The sequence below is a fragment of the Salmo salar genome, unplaced genomic scaffold, assembly GCF_905237065.1.
Source record: "Salmo salar unplaced genomic scaffold, Ssal_v3.1, whole genome shotgun sequence".
Classification (NCBI taxonomy): Eukaryota; Metazoa; Chordata; class Actinopteri; order Salmoniformes; family Salmonidae; genus Salmo; species Salmo salar.
Genome location: NW_025549279.1, coordinates 139,383 through 154,359, shown reverse-complemented (window position 1 = coordinate 154,359; position 14,977 = coordinate 139,383). Strand labels below are relative to the sequence as shown.

General features: G+C 42.3%; 2 protein-coding genes across 2 annotated transcripts; both read left to right on the top strand.

The window, feature by feature from the left end:
- The first annotated feature begins 1,080 nt into the window (after nt 1-1,080).
- Nucleotides 1,081-3,551, top strand: LOC123736111 (osteocalcin 2b-like). The gene is made up of 4 exons (XM_045713152.1): nt 1,081-1,275; nt 1,442-1,603; nt 2,012-2,144; nt 2,742-3,551. Exons 1-4 carry the CDS (start codon nt 1,215-1,217, stop codon nt 2,842-2,844), a joined length of 459 nt encoding a protein of 152 aa, XP_045569108.1. The 5' UTR covers nt 1,081-1,214; the 3' UTR covers nt 2,845-3,551.
- A 1,650-nt stretch (nt 3,552-5,201) lies between these two features.
- Nucleotides 5,202-14,145, top strand: LOC106564534 (target of Myb protein 1). The gene is given in 16 exon segments (XM_045713154.1): nt 5,202-5,375; nt 6,959-7,043; nt 7,224-7,302; nt 7,526-7,597; nt 7,599-7,676; nt 8,160-8,293; nt 8,573-8,735; nt 9,078-9,194; nt 9,424-9,557; nt 10,797-10,839; nt 11,021-11,156; nt 11,470-11,542; nt 11,856-11,931; nt 12,352-12,429; nt 12,549-12,588; nt 12,713-14,145. Coding segments are annotated over 16 exon segments (1,503 nt in total). The 5' UTR covers nt 5,202-5,323; the 3' UTR covers nt 12,856-14,145.
- The last annotated feature ends 832 nt before the right edge of the window (nt 14,146-14,977 follow it).

Here is a 14,977-nt window from a genome sequence, read left to right as displayed (position 1 = left end):
TAGAGCTGGGCTGTAGTTTGGGGTTTGTGGGGGTGGGAGTTTGAGGCAGGAGCTGAGCCTCTCAGCAACTCAGATCCAGGGTCTCCGCTAAACGCCACTGGCTGGGGCCTGATTTAAATCCAATCACAACTTTATGTAGACAATGTCTTAGTTTAGAGGATGTATTGCTTCTATTCTGACCCGTTTTTTTGTATTCTGTTGGGATTATTTATACCACTAATGAATGGTGGGGATGGAATAATTCAGAGAATTTCAGGTTTGATTCCATTTGGACCAAAATGGGGAAATTATCGGTTGGAATTCAGAATAATTGACGTGAATAATATAACTCATACAGGATTTAATTTAGCATGCACATACAGGTAACTGCCAAAATAAAGGAAACACTTGCATAAATGAGGGATATAACGTATATTGAAAGCAGGTGCTTCCAGACAATAGACATTAAAACCAGTTGCACACAGGTGTGGTTCCTGGTCCCCATCATGCTTAGGGTCATGTAGAAAAAAAAGCTGGGCAGGCCCAGTTGACCTTTATTTAGTTTGTGACATCTGAGATCTTTGACTCAACCAAATTGAATGAAGATGTTTTATGATGATGTTTCCTTTAGTTTGGAAGTTACTTATACACTACAACAATAACAATGCCAGAAATAGCCTATGTTCCTCATAATATTTCTCAAGTCAAAGCCTATATTAATTTTCAAACCAGCACTTTTCTGTTTTCAGACACAATATTCTTGGTGTGATGATTATGTAAGGTCCATTCTATATCAAATGTAGTATTCCCTGTGCAATTAAAGGGGCTACATAGAAGAAGAATTCCATTTTTAGAAACCTTCTTACACATCCCTACTTGTTTCATTTTATTGGTTCCGCTATATGGGTTGCGTGTACATGTATGTATGCCACATCGAGTGTGTATGTTTGTGTGGGTGTGTTTTAGCCAGTTCCTGTGCCTGTCGGGTGTGTGGGTTGTTATGTGATGAGTGTCCAGGAAAGTGGAAGTGGTACAAGTTGACATTCGATTCCCTAACCAATCACATAATCTGACCATATTGTATCTGATTGGGAGGGGATGACTACAGTATATATTGACCATGGAGGGATATATAGTGAAGAAGGCATTGAAAGAAGGAGAGAAAGAACCAAAGTTCTACTACTACCACTCACTGGTAGTTCAAGAAAGCAGCAAGACAACAACCCCAAAACAACATGAGGTCTCTGACTCTCCTGACCATTTGGGCCGTTCTGTCGGTCTCCCTGTCCATGAACGGTAAGTTGGGAAAGCATATTGTGTTGTTTCATCATAACTTCTGATTGTGACAATGTATTCTGAACGAGACTAACTAACGAGAGAACTAACGTAACATGTTTTATAATAAGACATAAACGCTCATACATGCTTATAACGAGACAATGGGATTTTCTCTGTTCAACAGATCTGGCTCCTGATGTGGTCCTCGATCCTGCTCCTGACCCTGCCGCTGAACCAGCACCAGCCGCAGATTCCTCCGCATCTTCATCAGCTTCCTCCTCTTCCTCCTCGGACTCTTCCTCATCCTCTTCAGAGTCTGCTTCTTCAGAGTCAGCTAGTGCTGAAGGTCTGGCATCTCTCTAACTAACTCTAAATGGTGTCATTGCTCAGCAGTGTGCTGATGTAAAGTTAACAGATGCATTGATAAGAGCAGATAGTGTATGCAGTATATGCAGATCTACATAGATTTGTAATGGTATCAGTTTAAGGAAATGTGTAAGAGTATGTGTACAGGTTTGTGTTGACATTTATAAAACAAAATGGGAAGTTAAACTGTTCATAAATATAGGCTACCGTAGCTGCTCTAAAAAGGAAGCAAAACCCCATTTGTACTGTGTAAGGGTTGAAGTGTGTGTGTGTGTGTGTGTGTGTGTGTGTGTGTGTGTGTGTGTGTGTGTGTGTGTGTGTGTGTGTGTGTGTGTGTGTGTGTGTGTGTGTGTGTGTGTGTGTGTGTGTGTGTGTGTGTGTATTCCAGCTACGGCAGAGGACCCAGCTGCAGCTACAGAGCCAGACGTGATTATGAAGAGAGACCTGGCCTCAGTGCTGCTGAGGAGGAAGAGGGCGGCTGGACCTGCAGCTGCTGCCTTCACCCTCACCCAGGTGGAGAGGTAGGCTCCAATACACTTTTAGAACTCGAAATTCTAGAACACACACACTTCTAGAACACATCACAGAACTACTCTACCATTGCTCTATAGCAAATGTACAAGCTAATAGACTATTCTACATTAAGACAACATTCTCTATAGCAAATAGACACACTCTACTATGGCTATCTGCCAGCAAACAGCTGTCACAAACATGTCAAATGTGACCTACTATAATTAGGGGTGTTCGCTTTCCTGAATGCCTCATTTAGTCATTTAACAGTCAAGGGTGTTACCTCACATGATTTGGTGTTAGAATGTGTGATGTTGCAATGATGCTTGGGAAAAAGTGTGTGGAATGTTAATTGCATCGTCACCGCCAAGAAGCCAAATAATCTGTTTACATTTCACCCTACACATGTTTACATTTAGGCAACACTCTTACTGTACTTCATACAAGCCAAATGACTGGAGCAAAATATACAGAATATCACTGCTGTTTTGTAAAAAAAATCACATGAAACAAATTGATAAAGTACATTTATCCTACAGTTGTAATTGTAATGTGTAATTGATGAGAAGTCAATTAACCCCAACTTTCTCTCTCGCGCTCTCCAGTCTGAGTGAGGTGTGCGAGCTCAACCTGGCCTGTGAGCACATGGCGGAGACAGCAGGCATCGTTGCAGCATACACCGCATACTATGGACCTCCTCCCTTCTAAACAGACTCTTTACTACGCAAACTGGAGAGAGAGAAAATACTCTCTTCCATTTCACCATCATGAAGCTACATTCTTGAGAAGGGATCAACCACTCCCAACAGTGTCCTTATAAGGGCATAGAAAACAAACACAAACAGGTTTCGTCCACATTTTAGGGAGCAGTTATGGGACTTTGCGAGACCAGCCACAAGTGAAATTGGTAGCTACAGTACTCGTAGTGCTGGCTGTAACTATATGTTTTGGGTAATGTAAGAAAAGGCATGTCTGATCCAAACTTTTGTAATATTGAGGAGAAGCTAGACGCATATAGGAACTGAGTCCTGTGGTTATAGGGACCTGCTAATGTAAATTGCTCAACACAATATCACAAAGAATGGTGCTAAAACTGCAAATGTATTGTATCATATATGTATTAATCTTTATCCGTTTTGTAGTATTAGGTAGGCTAAAGCGCACATTATCATTTATCTGCAATGTATTATAACCATAAATATTAAATTATTGTATCCTGTTCATAGTGTAACTATTGCTGATAGTCAATACTGTCATAGATTTGTATTGATTGATTTAGTGTTGATAACAATCTTCCAAGGAGGGGTTTAGAAAGAGTGAGTACATCACAGTTTGTATGCAAACTCAAAACTTGTTGATGCCACTTTGACTACTGTCTTGCACATAAGTGCTGAATAAAGTGGAGAACATTTTAATATTTTGTGTTTGGGTGTTTTCTTTATAGCAAATTGAGTACAGTATTGGGATCTAGGCCATGTAGGTGTCTAAACCAGTCTGTCTCAATTGCCCTTTTCGGTATTTGTTTGAATCTTTTTATACCTAAAGACAAGATATTAACACGAGGCCATAGCTCACTGACTGTCATCACTGATTCTGCAGACTGTCCACCACAGGAGGTTGGTGGCACCTTGATTGGGGAGGACGGGCTTGTGGTAATGGACGGAGAAGAATGAATGGAATGGTATCAAATACATTCCATTTGCTCTGTTCCAGCCATTATTATGAGCCGTCCTCCCTTCAACAGCCCTTCAACTGCTGAGTGTCCACATGGGAAAAACTATTTTCATGGCACTTTGATTCCGAAGATACTTTTTAGTAGAGGCTAGGAAAACTTAACAGGTTAGGAGAATATGTGTAACAGGTTAGAAGACTGAGCTTAAAGGTTGGGAAAAGGGTTAGGGTTCGCAAAAATGCTCTCTTAACCTGCTACGAAAATCACTTTGTATCGAAGTGCCGTGAAAAAATATGTATTCTGTCCTGTCCACACATCCACTTCATAACACAGTATAGTATGTAATCCTTCTTATAACCATAGCCTGGCCTGGTAGTATTCACGTGACCGCGCGCGTCCACAGAGCAACCTACGATCTGTGTGAAGCTAGCCACACTAGGGGAATTTGCGGTTTGCCTTCAAAATAAATGTCCCCCATCGAAAGTGATTCAAAACAATACAAATCGTTGATTCATGCCATATTTGGACTAGATCATGCTAAACAAGGTCGGAATGTTATTTTATAATTTTTTTTTAAAAATACAATAATTTGTTAATTTCACACCAAAAAGTTAAATTCAGTTGAAATCGCACTGTGGATTTATTAGACTTTAGAATTGCATTGGTGGCATACTTACATGCACTGTACAGCCTAACATATGGATATTGGGACCATGAAATGGGGTATCAGCCTGCTCAGTGACACACAGAACACAACTGTGTAGAGTTTACACAAATATTCACATCTTTGCTCTTATTGCAGGACTTGACTGAGGGCAATCACCTTTCCAGTCAGTCTATTGTGCATATTGGACATTGATATTACACTGTACAGCGTAACCTATGGATTGTGCACCCATAAAATGGGGTATCAGCCAACTCACTGACACTCACAGAACACAAATGTGTAGACTTTACACAAATATTAGTGTCTTAGCTCTTGCACAGTCCAATATGAATGTTCAATAGGCTGTATAGTGAGCTGATTTCCCACAGTTAAAGTTCCCTAATAATCGCAAAGTTGTTTTCTGTGGGTGTCACTGAGTAGGCTGATACCCCATTTCAAGGGAGCACAATCTCTAGTTTAGGCTGTACAGTGCATATTAGTATGCCCCAAAGGCAATTATGTGGTCTAATATATCCACAGCAGGACTTAAATATATACATTATATATATATATATATATATATATGTTTATTGGCACAAATAATGCATTATTCCACTTCATTTTAAATTATGTAACAACATTTTAACCTTGTTTAGCATTATCTAGTCCAAATATGACATGATTACACTGTTTGCATCCGTTTACATTACTTTCCATGGGGAACCTTTATTTTGAAGGCCACTAAAATCCACTATTGTGGCTAATCCTTATTGTGTCTAGCGTCATACAGGTCTACTTACGAACGGGGAAATAACTGTGAATTGGGAGTGAAAAAAGTACCGTTTTGGAATTACGATTTTGTGGAAAATATGGAGTTTCTCATAGGAAGCCCCTTCTCTTCTCCTGTTGGACAACGAATTGGTAAGTCGGGAGAAATATTGCAGAAAGTTGTTCAAAGCGGAGCCATCAAGCTAATTATGCGTCGCTCGATATGCAACGTTGAATGACATCGCAACTAAACTTTAGAAACTTGCAAATTGTATCTATCCAGCTAGCTATTTATTTCTGTTCAAACGTTTAATACATATTGTGTAAGTTACAGGGCTGTTTTGTTATAGAGGTTCAGACAGAAAAATAGGAATCGCAGCTACTTTTATTTGCTAAGTACTATATACGAACGTTAATGTGAACTTATGGTCGACATCTGCCTTGAAAGATGTGTTCTCAAACCAATAAAATACTAGAAGCAGTCTAAATTACTCTTATCGCTCATGTGATTCGTAATCTGTGGTGACATGACAGCAATATTGACGAATCACTGATGCCAATGGGTGGGTTTAGGGGCATAGAGTTGTTGCTTAGTTCCTTATTCAAAACCTTGGCTCATAAACCGTTTAAACTAGGCTCCATTTCAAGACTGAAATTATTATCAGCCTAACCAATGAACATTTCACAATTTATGCCCAAAGAATTTAAATCCTAGATATCTGGTTTCTTAACTGACATAGCATTATTGCAGTCAAAGTTGGTCAACTTCCACATCATGTCTTGAAGGGCCTTTGCATACATAAACAGATTATGTCATTGATATCAACAAACGGTCTATATCAAATGCAGATCATGTTTTTATGTCACAGCTGTTTTGATGGAGATGAACTATGGAAAGTTATGTCTACTGTCCAGTCTAGTGAAAGTGTTGACATCCTTGCTGACCTTACTTCCTGATGTCACACACACACACACACACACACACACACACACACACACACACACACACACACACACACCAACAAACTCCTCTTACTTCATCCACTTCGCCCTCTCTCTCACATGGCATATATGCTTAGACTACCCTGGAGGGAATGAGAACAGAAGCAGCTGACAGTCACAGGAAATACGGGGGGGCTTTGGCAATGTTAACATGTGTTTCCCATGCCAATAAAGCCCCTTGAATTTAATTGAGTGGGGAAAGGTGTGAGTATGAAGGAGATTAGCAGAGAATTATAAGGACCAACTCAAGGGGCCACGGAGTGGAGTGTAAAGAGGATGAAATGGGAACGAACATTCCTGAATAAATGCCATTTAGCTGAGTTTAGATAATTTGCTGGATTGTAAATAGTTTAAACTGAATCATTATTCAATTAAAATCAACCAGCAATTGTTTATAACAATTACATGTAGGCCAAGACTGCTGAATAGCTTTTACAGTAGGCCTATGTTTACGGTCGCTCATAGGCTAGGTGGTATTCTATGTGTTATCTTGATATCGAGCTGCATTGATATGTATTGATAAGAATTGATAATGCTGGGGTATAAAATGGGACTTTGTAGTCTGCCTATCTGCATAATCATCCATGTTGTGTGTCTATCTGCACACAGTAGGCATGATTAATCATCCATGTTCTTTGTTGTCTCTGACAGTCATAATAAGAGTATAATATCATATTGTTTGTCGTCTCAGACAGTCATAATAAGGGGATAATATCTCCTGTTGATGTTGACAGAACGAGCCACCAGCGCCGCGCTGCATTCAGAGGACTGGGCCCTTAACATGGAGATATGTGACATCATCAACGAGACAGACGAAGGGTAACTATGGATGGAGTCACATAGGCCATTTTGTTTTCTATGGTGTTTTTATTGATGACTGTTTTGTACTGCGTCATTTTCGATGTCAAACCGTTAGCACCACTGATAATATGATAACAATAAATACAGTCTTTCTGGGAGTTGATGCTGGAAGTGCGTATGTGTGGTTTTCCTCCCTAGACCCAAAGATGCAGTCAAAGCCATAAAGAAGAGGATTGTTGGTAATAAGAGCTTCAGGGAGATCATGTTGGCTCTGACAGTGAGTGTTATTTCAGGTCTTACTATTCCATTTTCTGAGGATTGGAGTTCTCTTGATGGGGAATGTTGAATCATCTGGGTCTCTCACTGGGGATTGAAGAAAACGGGAACTGAGTGACTTCAGGAAGTGACTGAACTAAATGGGGTTATATACAGTACATGCTGCTCAGTGTGTTCCTTGCAGTGTGTGTATTCTCAGTCGTTCCTCCTGTATCTATCTTTAGGTTCTGGAGGCATGTGTAAAGAACTGTGGCCACCGGTTCCATGTTCTAGTGGCGTCCCAGGACTTTGTGGAGGGGGGTTCTGGTCCGAGCCATCCTGCCCAAGAACAACCCTCCCACCACCCTGCACGACCGGGTGCTGAGCCTCATACAGGTGGGTTGCATCTGACAGGTAGAGTGTGAAATGGCATCCTTTTCCCTACTTATATAGTGCACCACGTTTGGGCTCTGGTGAATAGGGGGGCCATTTCTGACGATCCATTTGGATCATAAACAGGCACTGTACCACTCCGCTGTTTATTGACTGTTGATTTAGCTTGGACATTATCCCACTATTGCAAGACTGTAGAGTCCCTTGTTATAGGCTATGATGGGGTTAATGCAGTGATTTAATTATCACGTCAATCATCTATGGTCATTCATACATAATGTAAAGTCATTGATCAATTAGAGATGATGGAGAAATTGCTTGGAATGACAACATTCATTACAAACGCATAGCTTTATGGTAGACAAATGCACGTTTTCTCTGCTCATTCATAAAGCATCTTCTTTTGACTCTATTCCACTCTCTCTCCATCTCTCTGTCTTTCTATCTATCTCTGTCTCTATCTCTCTGTTTCTCTCTGTCTCTCAGGCGTGGGCCGATGCGTTCCGTAGCTCTCCCTCTCTGGGAGGTGTGGTCTGTGTGTACGAGGATCTGAGGAGGCGGGGCCTGGAGTTCCCTATGACCGACCTGGACGCCCTCTCCCCCATCCACACCCCCTCAGGGTAAGGCTCATAGAGATCCTATAATTTACTGGTGATTTGTTATGTAATTCTATGGTGAACTTTGACCTTCCATGTCTGTTATCTCTGGATAGATCACTATTTATCTTACACACCGCCTTCCCACAAAACATACTGTTTACTATGTTGAGGTTCCGATAGCTCAGTTGGTTTGGCGCATGATGTTTGCATTTCTGCATGAGCCGCATGTGTTGTTTTGGATCAGATCATGTGCTAACTGGCTCTATTATTACGTGGCTCTCTTTCTGTTGTTTCCTAGAGCATTCCAGAGAACGACTCCTCTGTTACAGTGCCAGCTCCACCACCTCAGAGTCAGACTCCCCGTGGCCCTGCTGCCCCTGCTGCCTCGTCCCCTACCCAGGCTGCGCTGACTGCCGTGCCCCCACAACTCAGCGATGGACCCATCTCCATCTCTCCTGAACAGGTACTGAATAGATCATAAACGCATTACCCTTTTGATATTGTGGTAATACTCATGTACACACAGTGTGAGTAAATACTAGCTACAGTTAAACATTGGTGTTTAAAGTGTTGGTTCTGTTTTAAGACCACTTTTGAATGATCTCTTCAAAATTGTTGTAAAAAGTGCCTAGGGGAAACTTCTGTATGTACCATGGTGGTTAAAGTGGTAAGGCCTGCCCATCCATGACGACGACTCCGTAGCCTCTATGATTCTTTGCCTCCTCTCCTCATGACTTTCCCCAAAGCCTCATTTGAGAAAGCATTGACAAAGAGCCTAAGGATGCTACTGTTGATGAACTTTCAGGCCCAGAAGCTGAGAGTTGACCTGGCTCTGGTCAGGGGGAACCTGACTGTGATGACTGAGATGTTGAACCAGTTGACGCCTGGACAGAGCCAGCAGGAGGACTCGGAGCTACTGCAGGTCTGTCTGGATGTCTTTCTTCCTTTCCTGCCTCTCTACTCCCTCTCTTTCTCTCACTCCGTTTCTTCTTGCGGTCTCTTTCCCTGGTTATTGCCTTCATGTATTCCAATTCAGTGTTATCATTGAGGGAATCCTGGATGTTCTCTGACCCCCCCATCTGCCGCACTCTCTTTTTCTCTCTTCTCCCTCTAACCCCCTCCCGCCCAACCCCCTCTGTTTGAGTGAGCAGCAGTTGTACCAGGTGTGTAGGGAGATGCAGAGCCGTGTGGTGGAGCTGATCCCCAGGCTGGTGGACGAGGGCCTCATAGAGGAGCTGCTGGTCGTCAACGATGACTTAAACAATGCCTTCATCCGCTACGACAGGTAAGGCGGGGACATACAAACACGTGCACACACACACCAGACTTGGGTTACTTATGTTCTGTGTATTTGAGTATTTTGAAATAATGTGGCTCGAATCAACTACTTCTCTTGGAAGTATTGAAAGTATTTTCAAATACTTATTTTGAATACTATTTTCAAATACATTTTTACATTTACATTTTAGTCATTTAGCAGACGCTCTTATCCAGAGCGACTTACAGTAGTGAATGCATACATGGGATTGTATTTGAGTCAGAGAACTACTGTATATGAGTATTTTCAAATGCATGCCAATACTTTCTAAGTGTATTTCCAAATTCTGTACATTCCAATATTCAACTACTTGTCTTTTCAAATATCCAGGTACTTACCGTAATTTCCGGACTATAAGCCGCTACTTTTTTCCCACGCTTTGAACCTCGCGGCTTAAACAATGACGCGGCTAATATATGGATATTTCCCGCTTTCAAATTTTGGCGGCATGAAGCTTTCATTAGACCAATGAAATTGCCGAACGGGTTAAGGTCAAACAACTTTTTTGTTTACTGTTTAGATTAAATCGAGCGCTCAAACTTCCCATCATTCTGATTACGGTAGTCATTTTGTCACCCTCATCATGGCAAAGACACGGAGAAATGCATATGATGCAGCTTTCAAGTTGAAGGCGATTGATCTGGCTGTTGGAAAAGGAAATAGAGCTGCTGCACGGGAGCTTGGTCTGGAGCAATGACTTTCTTGGTAGGCTACTGTTTACTGCTAATTTTTTATTTTTTGTTACAAGCCATGTTTCGTTAAAGCCTATTTATTTTTGTTACAAGCCGTGTTTCGTTAAAGCCTATTTATTTTTGTTACAAGCCGTGTTTCGTTAAAGCCTATTTATTTTTGTTACAAGCCGTGTTTCGTTAAAGCCTGTGTAAAGTTCATTTGTTTCAATGTACCGGTAGGCACCTGCGGCTTATAGACATGTGCGGCTTATTTATGTTCAAAAGTAATACTTTTTTTTAAATTCAGTGGGTGCGGCTTATATTCCGGTGCGCTTAATAGTCCGGAATTTACGGTACTTCCAAATATCTTTGAAAATAATTGAAATACCCTAAATATTATTTTAACCTAGGTCTGACACGCACATACTCGGCTACTTGCAGTCAGAAAGACATTGAATATGAGGCACATGTATTACACAGTACAGAGTCCATGTTCTGAAGTCTGTACTTTCTCTTTTTCTCCCATGTTGTTTAGGTTTGACAGACTCAATAAGGCCCAGAGAACAGCTACAGAGCAGGTACAGTCATCTTTCACCTTTTGTTTTTGTGTTTTACATCTAGTTCAGTAGGGCACAATGTTCAGACATGCCTCACTGATGTGTACAGTAAGCAGTCATTTCAGCTCTCTTTAATTGCAACGTTCAATCCGCTGCACCATCCTGAACACGACCCAATGTATCCTCTCCCTCTGCCCTATAGCAGACTCCTGCCAGGGCCAACCTCATTGACCTCAGCCCTGTGCCCCAGTCCCTCAGCCAACCAGCAACCACCTCTGCGGCCGCCAGCCAACCCGCATTCAGCGCTCCCTCTAATCAGAGGCAGGCAGCCAACCACAGTGAGTAGCATCTGTTTTGCATCAAATCTCAAGGCCTGCCGGTCTCCATTTCTTAATCTCTCTTTAACATTACCAAAGTATGAAAAAACATTGACAAAAAGCATGTACACAACAAACCAGAGCCCGTATTCAAAAAGTCTCAAGACTAGAAGTACTGATCCAGGATCAGATCCTCCCTGTCCGTATAATGGTATTCATTATGATCTAAAAGGCAAAACAGACCCTAAATCAGCACTCCTACTCTGAGGCCGTGGTCATTGAATAAGAGAAGGTGATGTTGGTTTCTGTCTCACAGCCTGTCTCTGTGTGTCAGGTGCACCAGAGGAGGATGAGTTTGACATGTTTGCCCAGACCAGGGGCAGCTCTCTGGCCGATCAGAGGAAGAGGTGAGACACCTTCACTGTGGTGCTGTAGGGTGTTCTATCAGAATACAAATATCAAAACACAACGAAGAAATGTACACCAAAGACGACTGTTATACATATTATGGTATGTCGTCCACAGGAGGTTGGTAGGCACCTTAATTGGGGAGAACGGCTTGTGGTAATGACTGGAGCGGAATCAGTGGAATGGTATCAAATACGTCAAACACATGGTTTCCATTTGTTGGATGCCATTCCATTTGCTCCGTTCCAGCCTTTTATTATAAGCCGTCCTCCCCTCAGCAGCCTCCACTGATGTAGTCTTGTGTGTGTCCAGTATGCGGTACGAGGACCCAGGAGCAGTGGAAGGACTGGCTGGAGCCCTGGACACCAGGTTACAGGTCACTGGAGCGGTAATGTTTCTCATTCATTATCTACGGTCAACATAACATATCCTACGGAAAGCACAGGGTAGGATATATATATTTTGGTCTAAAAATACTGACTTAAAGGCCTTCAATTTACTGTTGATTTACATTCTGAATCATACTGTTATTGCCAGCAATAAGGGTGTAACTTTCCGGAAGGGACTGTTTCGATGCAGACAACAGCAATGAGCCAATATCCAACACACAGTCCCAGTTAAATAACAGTTAAGGAACTACTCTATTAGCGATGATGCAGAAATGGGTTTGAATGAAAACACACTGAGGCCCTGAGGACTAGACCCCACTAGAAACATCTGCCTTGTGCCGTTCTACTAAGACTCAAACATTCCTCTGTTTCCTTTCTACCCTTCTTCTTCTTTGTTCTGTTTCTCTCCCTCCCCTCAGATTCCTTCGTCTAAGCCTAGCCCTAAGAACTCCGCCCTGGAAGACATTGACAGATGGCTGTCTGCGGACACAGAAACGGTAAGACGGTGACTTTTTAATGTGGTGTGTTTTCTTGACGTTTCAACAAACATGAATGTTAGGTTGCTACGTGGTTGCTACATGTATAGGTTGCTACGTGTACTTGTTTCATGTTACAGCAACCAGAGGCTGGGGACAGGGAAGGGCTGACCAGTGAGGGTAAGTCTTTTTTTTCCTTCTTCCCTTTTCCATCATCATTGCCAAGATCCTGTTTCAGCCTGTGTCGGTAGAAATCAGTGTTGCAAAATACCCACACCATTAACTCTCTCTCCCTCCCTCTCAGAGTTTGACAAGTTTCTGGAGGAAAGGGCGAAGGTGGCCGACCACATTCCCTCAACACGCAGCCTGCCCCCTGTCTCGTCCAGGCCCCCGCCACAATCCGCCCGGCAACAGGAGAGCTCCCATGACCAGCTTTTCTCACTCTGAGAGAACGGCGCACGCACAGCAGAGGTGGACTCACAGGTCGACACATAGTCCTAGCCAACACATAGGATGAACACGCATAGTGCCTTGCTACCTTTTTAATCATAGTGCTTCTACTTTGAAATGATGTTTTTCAGTCTTCACTTTGTGCTGTTGCTAGTCTAGGACATGATGACGATCGGTTATGCTATGGTGGCACTTTACCTTATCAATGTGTGTGTGTATATATATATATATCTATATCTCCTGAGTATGCGTGCTTGGTTACACACACACTGCGTGGTGGTATTTATTTTATTTTTATTGAATAATTATTTAACTAGGCAAGTCAGTTAAGAACAAATTCTTATCTTCAATGACGGCCTACACCGGCCTAACCCAGACGACACTGGGCCAATTGGGACTCCCAATCACAGCCGGTTGTGATACAGTCTGGATTCGAACCAGGGTGTCTAGTGACGCCTCTAGCACTGAGATGCAGTGCCTTAGACCGCTGCGCCACTCGGGAGCCCCCACTCGGATATCACGTCATTCAAAAGCCTATACACTGAGGGTACAAAACATTAAGAACACCTTCCTAATATTGATCCCCCAGAACAGCGTCAATTTGTCTGGGCATGGACTCTACAAGGTGTCGAAAGCGTTCAACAGGGATGCTGGCCCATGTTGACTCCCAATGCTTCCCACAGTTGTGTCAAGTTGGATGGTGTCCTTTGGGTGGTGGACCATTGATGCACACAGGAAACTGTTGAGCATAAAAAACCCAACAGTGTTGCACTTCCTGACACATTCAAACCGATGCGCCTGGTACCTACTACCATACGCCATTCAAAGGCACTTAAGTATTTTGTCTTGCCCATTCATTCACTCTCTGAATGGCACACATACACAGTCCATGTCTCAGTTGCCTCAAGGCTTAAAAACCCTATTTAACCTGTCTCCTCCCCTTCATCTACACTGATTGTAGTGGATTTAACAAGTGACCTCAATAAGGGATCATATCTTTAACCTGGATTCACCTGGTCAGTCTGTCATGGAAAGAGCAGGTGTTCTTAATGTTTTGTACACTTAGCACAGACCTGTAAGTATACACTATGTACATTTCCTGAATGCTGAGACCAGTTGAATCAATGCAGAAAGCAATATCAACCTTTTTTAATGGAGATTCACAGTTAATTCTAATTCTGAAGTTTAGTAGTTCATATACTGCACTATGTGAACTGTGTGTATGTGCATATATATATATGAAGTCTAGTATTATGAATGAAAATAAAATAAATTGATATTTGAAAACAATAGTACAGTTATTATTTATTATAGTGAAACCTCAGTCTTGATATGTTATGTTGTTGTGCTATTGTGTGGCTTTGACCATGAAGAGGGGATTCCAGTAACCGTAAATGAAAGGGGCTCTTGTCCTGACAAACATATTTGGTCTGGGCTGTCAGTTTGTTTATGTTTCAGACTCAGGGTGAGCCACACGCTGCAGATACAAGTTATGTTTGACATATCATTATGACCTCGCATGACACTCCCCTGGCCACAGGGTTTCCCACCTGTTCCTAGTAGCCTACTGTAGCTACGTACATGGGATGGTATGAGGAATTATCAACTGTTTCCAGTACTGTAAGGCCATTGTGATAAAATGAAGGTCAACAACTCACACCTTTCCTTCACGCGTCTCACCACTGCAAACCATTCCCACTCTAGCGTTCTCTCTCCTTTCCTGCCTATGGTGTTTCAACACTAGGTCTTTGACTGAGTGATCATACCAGAGAAAGGCAGTGTGGACAGTATTGCCTGTTCCAGCCATAGCTGATAAAATCCCTGTTGTTCAGGTGATAAGAGAGACTCCTCCCAGCTCCTACTTTATTGACATCAGCTCTATTTGTGTATTATTGTGTCCTTGTTCAAGGATGTGTGCACTGATACACTGACTGGATGGGTTCATGAAGACTACAAAACAACCATGTATTATGAGAGGAAGAAGGAGAAACCACATTAGACTTGCCAGAGCTAGTGGAGAGGAGCCAGTGAAGTGGGACTGTCCTTTGTACCTATTGATTCAATGCCCTAGGCCCATTACAACTGTGATTGACTTCACTTTAGACATCCATTCTTTGGA